The sequence below is a fragment of the Podarcis melisellensis genome (assembly GCF_964234715.1).
Source record: "Podarcis melisellensis genome assembly, chromosome: 5".
NCBI classification, from domain to species: Eukaryota; Metazoa; Chordata; class Lepidosauria; order Squamata; family Lacertidae; genus Podarcis; species Podarcis melisellensis.
The window spans coordinates 78,904,912-78,918,023 of record NC_138537.1 but is presented as its reverse complement, the minus strand read 5'-3'; the positions used below and the strand labels follow the sequence as shown (position 1 = coordinate 78,918,023).

The 13,112-nt window shown below is 42.6% G+C and overlaps 1 protein-coding gene and 1 long non-coding RNA gene across 5 annotated transcripts in view; both read left to right on the top strand.

The window, feature by feature from the left end:
- SH2D4B (SH2 domain containing 4B) overlaps positions 1 to 3,696 on the top strand; it is an 87,577-nt gene extending 83,881 nt beyond the window's left edge. For all 4 annotated transcript variants that reach the window (XM_081913743.1, XM_081913742.1, XM_081913745.1 and 1 more), the window contains one exon: positions 2,573 to 3,696. In XM_081913743.1, the coding sequence (XP_081769869.1) occupies positions 2,573 to 2,665 (93 nt within the window). In that variant the 3' untranslated portion in view covers positions 2,666 to 3,696. The remainder of the gene's footprint in view (positions 1 to 2,572) is intronic.
- A 2,401-nt stretch (positions 3,697 to 6,097) lies between these two features.
- On the top strand, positions 6,098 to 13,112 carry LOC309370817. The gene is made up of 2 exons (XR_014168702.1): positions 6,098 to 6,475; positions 10,758 to 13,112. It is a non-coding gene; the product is annotated as an uncharacterized lncRNA (long non-coding RNA).

Genomic DNA, 13,112 nt, shown 5'->3' with positions numbered 1-13,112 from the left:
AATAGTACCTCGGTTTAAGAACTTTGCTTCGGGATGAGAACAGAAATCGTGCAGCGGCGGTGCAGAGGAGGGGGAGGCCCCATTAGGTAAAGTGGTACCTCAGGTTAAGAACAGTTTCAGGTTAAGAATGAACCTCCAGAAAGAATTAAGTTCTTAACCATAGGCACCACTGTACATTGGTTTTGTATGTGGATATCCTTCAGATGTGTTCTAAAAGCACTTTGCAGAAGCAGGGTTGTGGTTAGGGTCATCACAGGGCTGCATACACACACTTATAGCACATTCGCCCAACACCTAGAATCCAGGGAACTATGGTTTGTTAGGAGTGCTGGGAACTATCACACTATGAGAGGTATACTACATTTCCCGGGGTTCTTTGGAGGAAAGATGTTCTTGAAATGTATGGTGTGTATGCAGCCATTTCCAGAACCGAGAGACTCTAGTCCTTTGCCTGCCTCAGATCTACAATCCAGAGTTCCACGGAGAGAGGGAATGGCTCTTAAACCAGTTTGTCAATGGCACAAATGCATGCCCTCAGTCCCTTATGTCAGTTTTAGATATGTAAAGAGCAAAAGATTGTGTTTCCGGCAACCCACCACCATGACAACACTGGGGTAGGGGAAGGAATTCTGCCCTTTAGTCTCCCTCAGCTGCTGGAAGAACACTTTATTTCCTGATGTCATTGTGGAGTGCCACAGCATTAAGATCAGGAGATTAATCTGTGAGGACTAGCAAGCCACTGTCTAGCCAGAGGTGGCCTGTGGACTAGCTAGGCCTGTCACAGAGACATATCATCACCATGGAGCCAAGCAAGGGATCCATTTTACACCAGGCAGCTGTGATCATTGTGCCAGGGTCAAGAGTGGCTCTTCCGGGCCATAAAATTGCATTTGCAGTGTATTCGTGTAACTTTACTCCAGTTATCCAGAAACTACACTAGAGAAGAAGGGACTCTTTTACAAGACCCTTGGCATCCTGACATAGGATTGCCTCTTTCTCCATGAAAGTCAGTTTTGCTACTGATTTCAATAGGCTGCGCCCTTTTGTCTTTGGTTTTTCCAGGGCCAGATTTAGGTTTGATGAGGCCCTAAGCTACTGAAGGTAACGGGGCCCTTTTTATGTCCAGCTGTCCATTGTCAACAACAAATTGTCAATTTTTTGTGTGTGTTGAATATATCCTATATGGTAATTTGTGGACCTAATGGGTATCTAAAGCCATTTGCACATAACAAAATATGTATTTTATCAAAGTACATCCACTTTTTCCCCCTTTAAATTTTGTGGGGGCCTCAAGAGAGTGGGGCCCTAAGCTATAGCTTGTTTAGCTTATACGTAAATCTGGACCTGGGCTTTTCTGATCTCTGGCGTTGGTTGTGTGTGCATGCACAATATGTATTTGAACAAATAAACTATACCCCCCCTCCCGTGCACACACACACAGACACACAGAGACAAAAGCTTTTCAGTTCTCTTGAAGCATCTTAATGTACCAGACATGGCAAAAAGTGAATCTTCAATGAGTAATGGCCTGTAAGCTAGAGCTGTCGAAAATAAATTCATTTTAGAAATGTTTCAGATGATTGCTGTTTATGTATAAGCATCAGATGATCTAGATACAAGTGATTCAATTGCAAACAGGCAGCAGGCAAAAGAACATGCATTTAAAAGGAGGTGGGGCTGGCAGAGGGTGGGGAGGAAGAAGCTCATATCCAAGGCAAAGATGAATAGGAATGGGTGAATAATGCCTCCTTCGACTTCTGCATGATTAGACAGTGCCACATCCTAGATGGAGAAAGATAATAGCTGCTATTTCCAGACTGAAAACAAACAATGGTAAGTATGTACATGAGCACCAGCGAGTCTCTTCTCATTGAGCTGAGCTGAGCTGGAATGATTAATCATCCTACCCGTGGTCCCACCTGCATCCCATGTTTATTTGTTTAGCATGGAGGTAATGAGGTTTTCACGTGAACCTTAGGAGCTGTGCTACATGATTAGCAGACCGTTAATGACACAGCCCTTGCTTAACTGCAGCACCTCAAACTGCAGGTGAGGGATTAAATGCTCGAATGGTCCCTCATCTCAAAAATGACAACAACATAAAACTTGCCAGTTAAGCTTTCTCCCCAACATGCTAGCTCTGCGTGTGTAGAGAGAGCTTTTTTATCATCTATTTTAATATCGGAATGCATTTGAACACCCAGTTGCTATGTCAGAAATAGTTCGCTGCAGTTATAGATACATTATATCAGTCTGCTGATCATGTGGCTGTGAGTCTGTGCGTTCCCTCTTTCCTCTTTAGAAAAAAATCCCTTGCTGAGCTGTTAGAAGGCAGAACAGGATGATTAATCATGAAGATCTCCCTCTTCCCCCCACCCCAGATATTAAACACCATGCTAATATGTCTCCTGTCAACTGGTTTAATATGAACCATCAAAAGAATTAAAACACCTTACAGCATGAACCTAGATGTGCTTATGGGGCTTCATAAGTGCAGTATATACTAAGCCATATAGTCATTTCAACATGATTATTTTTCACACTGATGATGCAATTTATTTTCCCTTTCTAGGAAGAAATAATCACATCCTCTGGCGGAGAGTTGCTGCTGGAGCCCTGCAGACAAACAAAGAACCCACCTGATTATAGCCCTTTATTTGAATGACTGTGGAGACTATAGTAAATATTTCTGGAGAACAGAAATAATTAGTGAAATGACTCCACCTTGAGATATAAGATAGCAGCTTATCACCAGCTAATGAATGGCAAATGTTAACCAAGAAAAAGTCTTATGTAGGCAATCCAATTTTTAATTCGCAGCCATTATTTATCTTATTAGCCATTTAAAACTGGAAGCACAAGAAAACAATTCCTCTACAATTGTCCACCAGTGATGATCAAAAATCACCCCCCACAAAAAATTCCCTAATAGCTGTAGCAAAAGAGATGGTTGGTAATGGAACTTATTTAGCATATAGTGAGTTGTGGAATTCTCAAAATGGTAGCATTCAGGAGCTAGATGTATGCAACTGAAAAAGATGCAGATTAATGGTATGGCTATGTAGAGATAGGTCTTTTCTAGTCTTCAAACTATGCATGATGTTAGCAGCCCCATTTGCTTAAACCTCGTCTTCCCCAGGTATGCATAAAGTGGGGGTCTGATTTTTATTTTTACCTCAGTAAGGAGAGCAAAACCATCCTTGCGCCCACCACTTTTCTTTCCATAACCTTTCTTCCAGCCAAGCTCAATTCTGGCATCACAGCTTGGTTGAAGAGAAAAGTATTGGGGGTGGAGTCAAAAGTAAGCTATGGGGAAGGGGTTAGTTACCCTCAATCATTGGGGCAACTCCTGGCTGAAACCAACATGGCAGCAGCTGTTACATGTGCCTTGAACCTATACAGCGTGGAAAGGGAGACCGACATTTATACATTTCACAGTCCTTTAGCAGGGGTGTTACAGCCATTAGAACCTCCTCCCCTTTCCTAGAACGGCTTCCTCACACTGCTTGCCTACCATCCCATTATAAAGAGGGATTTCCCTTTCAACAGGCCTTGACTTGTATGCAGGATTGAATTGTCAAGTGTAAAAGTGTACATATTGCCACCTGGCAAATATTGGAGGATAAAACATACCGACTTTTAAGTTGCACTCATTACCAACTTTTTATAAGGAGCAATAAACACTTGTGAAACATCGGCATCTTATGGATATTTTTGCTTTTGTTTTTATTTTTATTTAGCTAGGAAAATCTCTTCCTTCTGTCCCTCTGTTTTCAATTACAAGCCTATATGGGCAACTATACTCTTGCATTTTTATACTTTGTACCAAGCCTCAGTTATGATGACAAATAACATTAGGACTGCGTGATACTTTGGTGAGTTTTTCATTGGAATATGAAAGGATCTGATTTATTTCCATCTTCTCCCCTCCTCAGATTTACCCTATAAAAATTGTTAGAACAAGCTGACTATTAAAAACTGAGAAAATAATAAAACTAAAACACTGGCAGCACAAATACAGAGAAAGGACTGACACTGCAGTCTAAAAGATAGCAGAAAAGAAGGGCTTTAGCTTGTTTTCTAAAAAGTCATCAGCAGGAACTAACATTTTGGACTTCCAAGGGAAGGCGTTTGACAAGGAAGGGGTCACCACAAAGAAGACCCTTCTTCTGCCACACAGCATAAATCTGGGCAATAAATGCACCATCAGCAAAAACCCATTTGAGAATCTCAAAATCTGTAAACTCATGGTGGAAAAGGCAGTCTCTATATTTTCCCAGTTTTAGGCCATTTAGGGCAGGAATAGGAAATATGTGACCCTTCAGATGCTGCTGGATTGCAAATTCCACCATCCCTGACCAGTGGCCATGTCTAACATCAAGAGAGCTACTGGTTCACTACAACTGATTAGGTCTTAAATGTCAACACAAATGCTTTCTATTTAGCCTACATCAGGGCCGAGGAACCCGTGGCCCTACATATGTTGGACCATAATTCCCATCATCCTTGGCCTTTTACTGTTTGAATTGGGAAATATTATTTATATCCCACTTTAGGGTTTAAATAAAGGCCACCTAGGTGACCTGCATTAAACATTAAAGATAAAAATAACATTAGGAACAACCAGCAAGCCTCTCTTATATCAAAGCATTAAAAAAGAAGAAATAACAGCAAGATGTTAACAAAAACTGTAAAAGCATAATGAAAAGTGGACAAATCAAACTTCTGCTACTCCCAAGATTCCCCCCCCCCATAAAAGACTTTGACCACCTTAAGCCACAGCTGAAGAAACCTCCTTGAGCATGAGTCTCCTTTCTGAAGGCTGAGATGTTCAGAGCACTCCCTCATAAGATAGTGTGAGTACATGGGAAGGGAAGTATTGAAGGGGGAAAGGCAAGAACATGAATGGGAATCAAGTTGTTGCATATGAATTCCTCTCAGCCCCAACCAGCATGGCCAATGATAAGAGATAATGGGAGTTGTAGTCCGGGAGAATCAAAGGTTGCCCACCTGATTTAGAAATTTGACGGTCAACACCAGAGCAGTTGGCATTGGGCTAAGAAACCAATTGGATGGCAGAGGATCTTCAGACTTGATGCTCCAGGCTTCCTGCAGCCAATCCTGGTTAATAATTAGGCATCTTCTGCATTCTGGATGCTCTTCAGAGATGGTTTCATGTAGAACACTTCCAGCAGGAAGAAACCAAAGGATGCATGACACTGACCGGATCGTTCTCCTTCAGGAGAGGGCACTGATGATCACTCAACTGAAAGCAGTGAAAGGCATCTCTACCAACAGATGCTTGTTGACGTGCCATGATCAGTGCAGAGGTCAAGAGTAACCCCCAAACAGAGAACAGCTGCAGAAAGTTTGCTCTCCATCCCATCTTCCTTGCCATTTCCTAATGAATGTATGTGGGACAGCAGTGTGATTTTTCATTTGGTAATCCATTTTCATTTTCCCCCAGTCTGCATTTCATGCATGCCTCATATTTTAGGTTTTACCTGGCTTTAAAATAAATTCCTTGTAAGTTCTCTGGCAAATGAAATTACCGGCTGGAAAACTGCAATTTCATCTTGAGAGTTTTATTATGCTAATAAATGTCAGGATTCTCAAATAAAGGAATTGCTTTTTTTTCCAGAGTCCCAAAGAATTAATGAAAAACAGTCAGCCAACTCATAGAGTACCAGAAAGGAAAACCTCGACAATATATAACCAGAAACAGCAGCCATATAATAAAGTGGAACTTAACCGAAGATAAATTTCAAAGGAAACAAAGAGAGATCATAGCAGGGAAGAATTTAAAACAGCAGAAGCCTTACTTGGAAAAGATGTAGAGCCACTGCTAATACTCTGGGGGTGGGTTGGGGAGCAAATTAGAAGGGGGTGCATTTTACTAAGATTATATGTGTGTATTGTTGAATCTGAGAAAACAAACAAGCCCTTAAAAGCTAAACAGTGTGTAGGAGGTAAACAGGGAGGAAAATGATTTTGCAAAGTTTTACCTGAGTTTACCAGAGACTTTGTGATATGTCTCTCTGTGATATATATATATATATATATATATATATATATATATATATATACACACAGAAATGCACACAGTGCTTTTTGTGATTGTACTCACCTGTGCGGAATCTTTCTTTCTTTCTTTCTTTCTTTCTTTCTTTCTTTCTTTCTTTCTTTCTTTCTTTCTTTCTTTCTTTCTTTCTTTCTTTCTTTCTTTCTTTCTTTCTTTCACTGCCATTGGCAGCCATTTTGTACTGGCGCCCACAGCACTTTTATCAATAATTAGTCTGTTTGAGAACCTTACAGTTTACGGCTTCTGGAGGAGGACATAGCTGAAAGCAGTCCTGAACAGGAGGGCAAAGATACAAAGCAACATTTTGTCGCTGGTCCCAGTTCTATACTCTACTAGCAACCTTTATCCCCAACCAGGAAGAAAGCCACTTCCCCACCCCTCTTTATCATATTGGTGAGTATCACTGCTAGTTCTACTTTCTGTCTGGGCTGGAAGGCTTTTGAATATTACATGGGAAAGTTACCCAGTTGCCCTAGTGTGGTTGCACTCCATGGATTTGCTTTGTGCTGTTTGCCACAAATTTCAATAGAACCTCAATGGGTCATAGATGTCAGAAGTTTAGTTTTTCAAACACAGAAGTTATAGTTCATCATCAGGGCCCTGAAAGAATCAGCTGCAGTTCAGGAGGGATCCTTGCATAAATTCCACAGCCTTGCATTGAATTATGTGCCTACCTGTTCATTGTTGTTTCATTTCCTTAATTGTCTGGGTTTAAAATATTACGGCAATGGGCTACGCATCCATTTTCATAATTTACTACCCCGGCTATAGTTAGCATTGCATTCAAGGGGCTTTGCATTCTGTGGTTTTCCATTAGGCGCCTCCCTGCCAAAAGATCTTGTCACTGAGATCTCTGGGAATTTATTACTAGACACTTTATGTAGTTTTATTTTTACAGGAAAACAGACCCCAGCCATAAAGGGAAATTTGTTAATTCTTATAGGCACGGACCATTCACTTCCAATTTTATGTGTGTAATAGGAAGCTCGCAAATATAGAAACCAGGATTGCACCACTGACATGTACACTATTGTGATGTGTTTTCAATATTTTGTTGGGAGCCACCGAGAGTGGATGGAGGCAACCCATTCAGATGGGCACCATATAAATACAACAACAACAAGAAGTTATTCTTTACTAGGGTTACAGCAGATGATGGTTAGCAGCTCATCCACGTTTATGGCATCTTTTTGTATCTGTGGGGCAATACCTACTTGGGCAAGGGAGTGAGGAGAAGCTCTGCACTTACGTAAATCACTTTTTTTTTGGGGGGGGGGTGGATGATCAATAGCTATTCAGCTTCATCAACTAACCAGCCTATATAAAAGTCAGTTCTGGCATCTTATTTCCCCTACCTCCCACAGGCCAAATTTGACAGATGGGTGGGGCTGCTCATCCTTAACATTACATGTAAGCTGGCATGACACTTTAAAGTCCTGCCAACCAGCTGATTGCCAGAACTTCAGGCTCTTGAAGATTGGCAGCACTCCAAAAGCTCATTTTGGCCTGGCCCAACTGCCTTTTTATCTGCCCACATATTGGCAGGTAGGCATGGCTTGGAGAAAATGTCACAGTGGTCCAAATGGGGAGGCCTGGCAATGAGGTCTACAGGCCAGAGGTACCTTACTCTGATTTAGTACAACCCAGAATCAGAACTGAGTGCAGAGCTATTTAGAAAGGCAGACCCTCCAAGTGTCCTTATCTACCAAGGACAGTCCTGGATTTACAGAAGTCATCCCAGTTTCTGATTTGATTCTGGAATGTCCCGTTTTTCCTTAGGACATCCTTATTTTCATCAGAGAGATTTTTGGAGGGTATGGAAAGGAGCCAGCTCAGTTCTCAGTGTCTTTCACTGAGTTCCACAGACTGGCTTCTACTGACAGAGACTCATGTGGGAGGTCATTGGAAAAGTTTTAGATAATCAGCCTTTGATCCACCCCATTTTAAATGAATTAATGAAAAATTGATTGATTGATTGATTGATTGACTGATATATTGAATGAATAAGAAAACAACATACTAGAGCAGGGGTAGCCAATGTGGTGCTCTCCAAATATTATGGTCTACAGCTCTCATAATCCCTCACTTTCAGCTATGCTGAATGGGGCAGATGGGAGTTGAAGTCCAACATCTGAAGCACTCCACAGCGGCGACCTCTGCGTTAGGGCTTGGGTGATGGCAGCCTGGTTGGCAGGAAAATAACAGCCTCCATGTGGACAAACACCACATGGACAAAGTCCACGTCCCAGATTAGAACTGGGAAACGGAGACAATAGAACTGGGAAACAGAGACAATAGATCCACAACAGCAAAGCCATGGAGCTAAAGAAAAAAGATAAAAGGATGCATTCACAATTGATGAAAATTTGCTTACACTTCCTTAACTTATAGCTGAAATTACTTCAGCTTGAATCAAGTGAGTGTCTATAGATAATAGTTACTGTTATACAAACACAGGCCTTTATAGAGTAATACATTCTAATGGAATCCCTATATATCATTGTGGCTTTAAGTCTCACCTAATAAATCCTTCTCTTCTAAGATTTTATATTCTGTTGCATTACAGCTTTGTGTTAAGGTGAAAAGTGCCTCTCTTTAATTTTCAAAGAATGATCTCTTCCTTTTATTTTTTTTTTATAGGCTTGACATTCTTTTGTCCCATGTACACACTAGACCTTTGAACCACATCCCTCCCTCCAAAGATTTCTGGGCACTGTAGTTTATCCCTCACAGATTTAGCACTCCCAGCAAGCCTTAACATACTACAGTGCCCAGAATTCTTTTGGGGGGGGGGATATTAGAAAAATTTATATCCCATATGATCTCAGAATGGGTTACACACTCAGTTACAATAATAAAATGACAAAATACAAACAACATATTAAATAAACCAGCGTTGTTAGGCAGAGGCCTGGATAAAAAGAATGGTTATCATCCACTGTTGGAACCCACCTGGTGTCTGTGATTATCTAATCTCAGGGAACAACACATTCCCACATTCCAGAGCTGTGGTGTTGCTATCAAGAAGACCCTACATAGGACTTTTTCTGCATGAGACTTAAGCTGCCCTTGAGCTTCTTGTATGCTATTTAAATGGGTGTAGGTAAAAAAAGGTAAAGGTAAAGGACCCTTGGACGGTTAAGTCCAATCAAAGGTTACTATGGAGTGTGGCGTTCATCTCACTTCAGGCTGAGGGAGCTGGTGTTTGTCCACAGACAACTTTCCAGGTCATGTGGCCAGCATGACTAAACCACTTCTGGCACAACACAACACCATGATGAGTGTCAGAGCACATGGAAATGCTGTTTACCTTCCTGCTGCAGTGGTACTCTTTATCTACTTGCACTGGTATGCTTTCGAACTTCTAGATTGGCTGAAGCTGGGACAGAGCAATGGGAGCTCATCCAGTTGCGTGAATTGGAACTGCCGACCTTCTGATCGGCAAGCTGAAGATGCTCAGTGGTTTAGACCACAGTGACTAACTAAATGGGTGTAGGCTGCAGTGATGCCAACAAAAGTGTCAGAATTTCAGCCCAGAGTGGGGAATCAAGTCATCGATTTAACAGATGTCCAGTGAGGTTTCAGCATGGTTGCCATTACCAAGCCCTGTAGAAAACTGCAAAGGGACCATCTGCTATAGTTCAAGAGACCTCCTTGCATCATTAAGCCAGAGTAGACCATGTGATATTCCCTGACCCCTGTGAAAACTTCCCAGACATGCTTCCTCAATGGTTTGAGATCTGGTAATAAGAACTGTACATGTGTAGGTTCTGTACAAGTAACCCCACTTTTTGGGGTTCCTTATGGTGTAGTCTAGTTGTACCATTTGCACAAACACACAGAGAGGAATAGGAACAAGACAGGAGCACAAGTCTGTTTCCATCACATTGTAATATATGGCAGATCCTTATAAAAGGCCACGATTCCTGGAGCATGTTCTTTTCTTGTTGGTCACTGTAAAGGTAAAAGGTAAAGGTACCCCTGCCCGTACGGGCCAGTCGTTTCCGACTCTAGGGTTGTGTGCCCATCTCACTTAAGAGGCCGGGGGCCAGCGCTGTCCGGAAACATTTCCGGGTCACGTGGCCAGCGTGACGAAGCTGCTCTGGCGAGCCAGCACCAGTGCAGCACACGGAAACGCCGTTTACCTCCCGCTAGAAAGCGGTACCTATTTATCTACTTGCACTTGGGGGTGCTTTTGAACTACTAGGTGGGCAGGAGCTGGGACCAAAGACGGGAGCTCACCCCGCCGCGGGGATTTGAACCGCCGACCATGCGATTGGCAAGTCCTAGGCACTGAGGTTTTACCCACAGCGCCACCTGCGTCCCTTGTTGGTCACTGTACTCGCTGATAAACTTTAATTGGTGGTGTGTGTGATCATACACACATATTTGCAGTATGCAAAATTAATTTCTCCCTGGGGTTCCCTGTAATAATATCAGCTGACAGAGTATGACTAGACAAACTACATTATTGGTTTGCAGATGAAAAATAATAATAAATTAGTATCTGTGTACTCGTACACATTAGATTATGTTTGGAGGTCATGACTGCTTTGAAATGCCTGGTGTGTGTGTGTGTGTGTGTGTGTGTGTGTGTGTGTGTAATTGCCAAACATAGACCATCAGCCACACATTGTATAGTCTGTGCTTCTTTTTTCCTTTCTTTTTCTTGCAGATCCAGGAAGGCAGAAGAACAGGAAGTTAATTACTCTCCTGGTGGTCTCCATACATAGGTGGTGAGCTGCACATTTGGCTTGGTGGGTCACAAGTTTACTGGATTAATATCTCTTGTAGAGTTGGACAGGGGTTTCCAAAAATTTGAGGCCAGTGGGCACATCTGGTTTTTTGAAAAGGTGCCTTGGGCAACAGTCACAAAATGGCTTCCGTGGAGGTGTGCTGTAACACAAAATGGATGCTTTGGGGTGCATATGAGAAGCTGAGCAAGTGTTCACATGAAATGATCAGGAAGGAATAAACAGTCTCTCATGCATTCTGGATATTTAGCCTATTTACTTTCATGGGTGCTATACGAGGTACTGGTGGGGGGCACACTGGTGCCTGCAAGCACTGCATTGGTGATTCCTGCTATAGGGTGTGGTCATATAACTCCATATTTCAGCTGGGATTGAAAGAGCTACTTAGGAACACAGGAAACTACTTTATACCATGTCAAACTATTGGTCCATCTCGCTCAGTATTGTTGACACCTGTAGGTGGCAGCTCTCGAAGGTTCCTGGACATGCAAAGTGTGTGCTCTATCACTTTGGCTGTGGCCCTTCATCTTTATAGACATCAGGGTTAGCCATACCATGTTGAGGTGATTTGTTTTGGATAGCACAACAAAGGTGAAGGGAAAGATGAAGGCATGTATGTCTGAATTGCATCAAAATATGTTTTAATGAGGAGAGGCCTCTGTTACAGGCACCAAGATATCTTGGACCCCACCATTAATTATCCTCTGCTACAGCACTCTTTGGCAAAGGCCCTAATCTGGATATCACCACCAGCAAAAAATAGAGCCTTTCCTGCTGTTTTTAGGAAAGGCAGAAAAACACATTCATCAAGAAAGGTTTTTGGCCTGCAGACCGGGATTTCATATTGTAGTGATGGTTGTAATGCAGTTTAATGATGTGATACAATTTTTTTTAAATGTTAAAAAACGTATGTATTTAACTATGATTTGATCTGTTGGGGGAACTTTTTCAAGCTGATGGAGATGTGGAATATATATTTGGTCCAGTACTTGAGGGCATAAGCCTGCAGTTTGCAGAACTTGTTGAGAGTCTAATAGCCTAAAAATATTCTAGCCATCAAGGAGACAGTCAAGGTGGATTGGAAAGGCTTGGCTGCATGATCTGTAGGTTACGATTTACAGATGAATTAAGAGACATACTTTCTATCCCTCTTTCCCAATCTATTAATAATGAAAGACGTTCACAACAATAAAGGAGAAACTTGCCTGCTGGCTAATATACAGTTTGTAAATGTAATACTGTCTTTGCCTGCCTGCCTGAGGAACTTTTCACTTCATTCTTTTCTCTCTCTCTTTTGTAATTGATGATCACTTGCATTGTCTTTTATATTTTTTTTAAGAAATCAATTTCCTGCATGTTTCATTTTATATCAACAGTGAATCGATGGAACTTTAATGCAAGTGAAGCTTCAGTCTGGATTAATGCCCTTTTCTCTGTTTCAGTGTGAAGCCCACACTTCCAAGCCTGGGAGCAGAAGAACCTTTGCATACTTGTCTTCAGATGGTAGCAGTGCGGTTGGACTTCCTGTTAAGGTTCTAGGCCAGGGATGGGGAACCTCAGGCCTGGAGACCAAATATCCCTGGAGACCACTCTCTGATCCTCACGACTCTCCACAGGCCACACCATTCACCTGTCCTGCTTTGCAACTTCCTTGAGTTCTTTTGACTGGCTGGAATGTGTCCCTGAACTCAGATGATATTATGGACCGGCTGGATGCAGAGGAGTGGTGGGAGGCACCAGCTGGGGAAGCCCCAAGGGAACCCCCAGGGGAGGAAGGCTCAGAGCCAGGGGATTGGTGGTGGGATGGCAATGAGTGATCAGAAGGAGAAGAGGGAGCAGACTGGGAGGAGGAGGTTTCAGTTGCTGAAGAGGCAACAGGGTTGAGTGAGCAGGAAGAGGCTGTGGTAGAGAGCAGTCCAGATGCAGAAGCAGAAGTGGAGGCTGGATAGGAGGGGGGCAAGAGGCAGAGAGGAGGCTGGCTGCTGAAGAAGCCACAGAGTCTCCTGGTCCTGCTTTCACCAGCTCCCCTCTACCCTGGTCTCACAAAACACAGAGAGGAATGAAGAGGGCGAAGCAAGGAGAGACAAGATGACAAAGCCTTAGGCTGATAGGGAAGGAATCAGCGGAGGAGCCTTAGAGAGTGGTGGGAAGGCAGGGGACTTCAGTCCTTGCAACTGCCTCATTGGGGCAAGACCTACTGGGAAAGTTGCTGTGAGTACTAGGCCTGTGTTGTTTTTGGCTTCTTTGAATAAAGAGTTAACTTCGCTGACACCAAA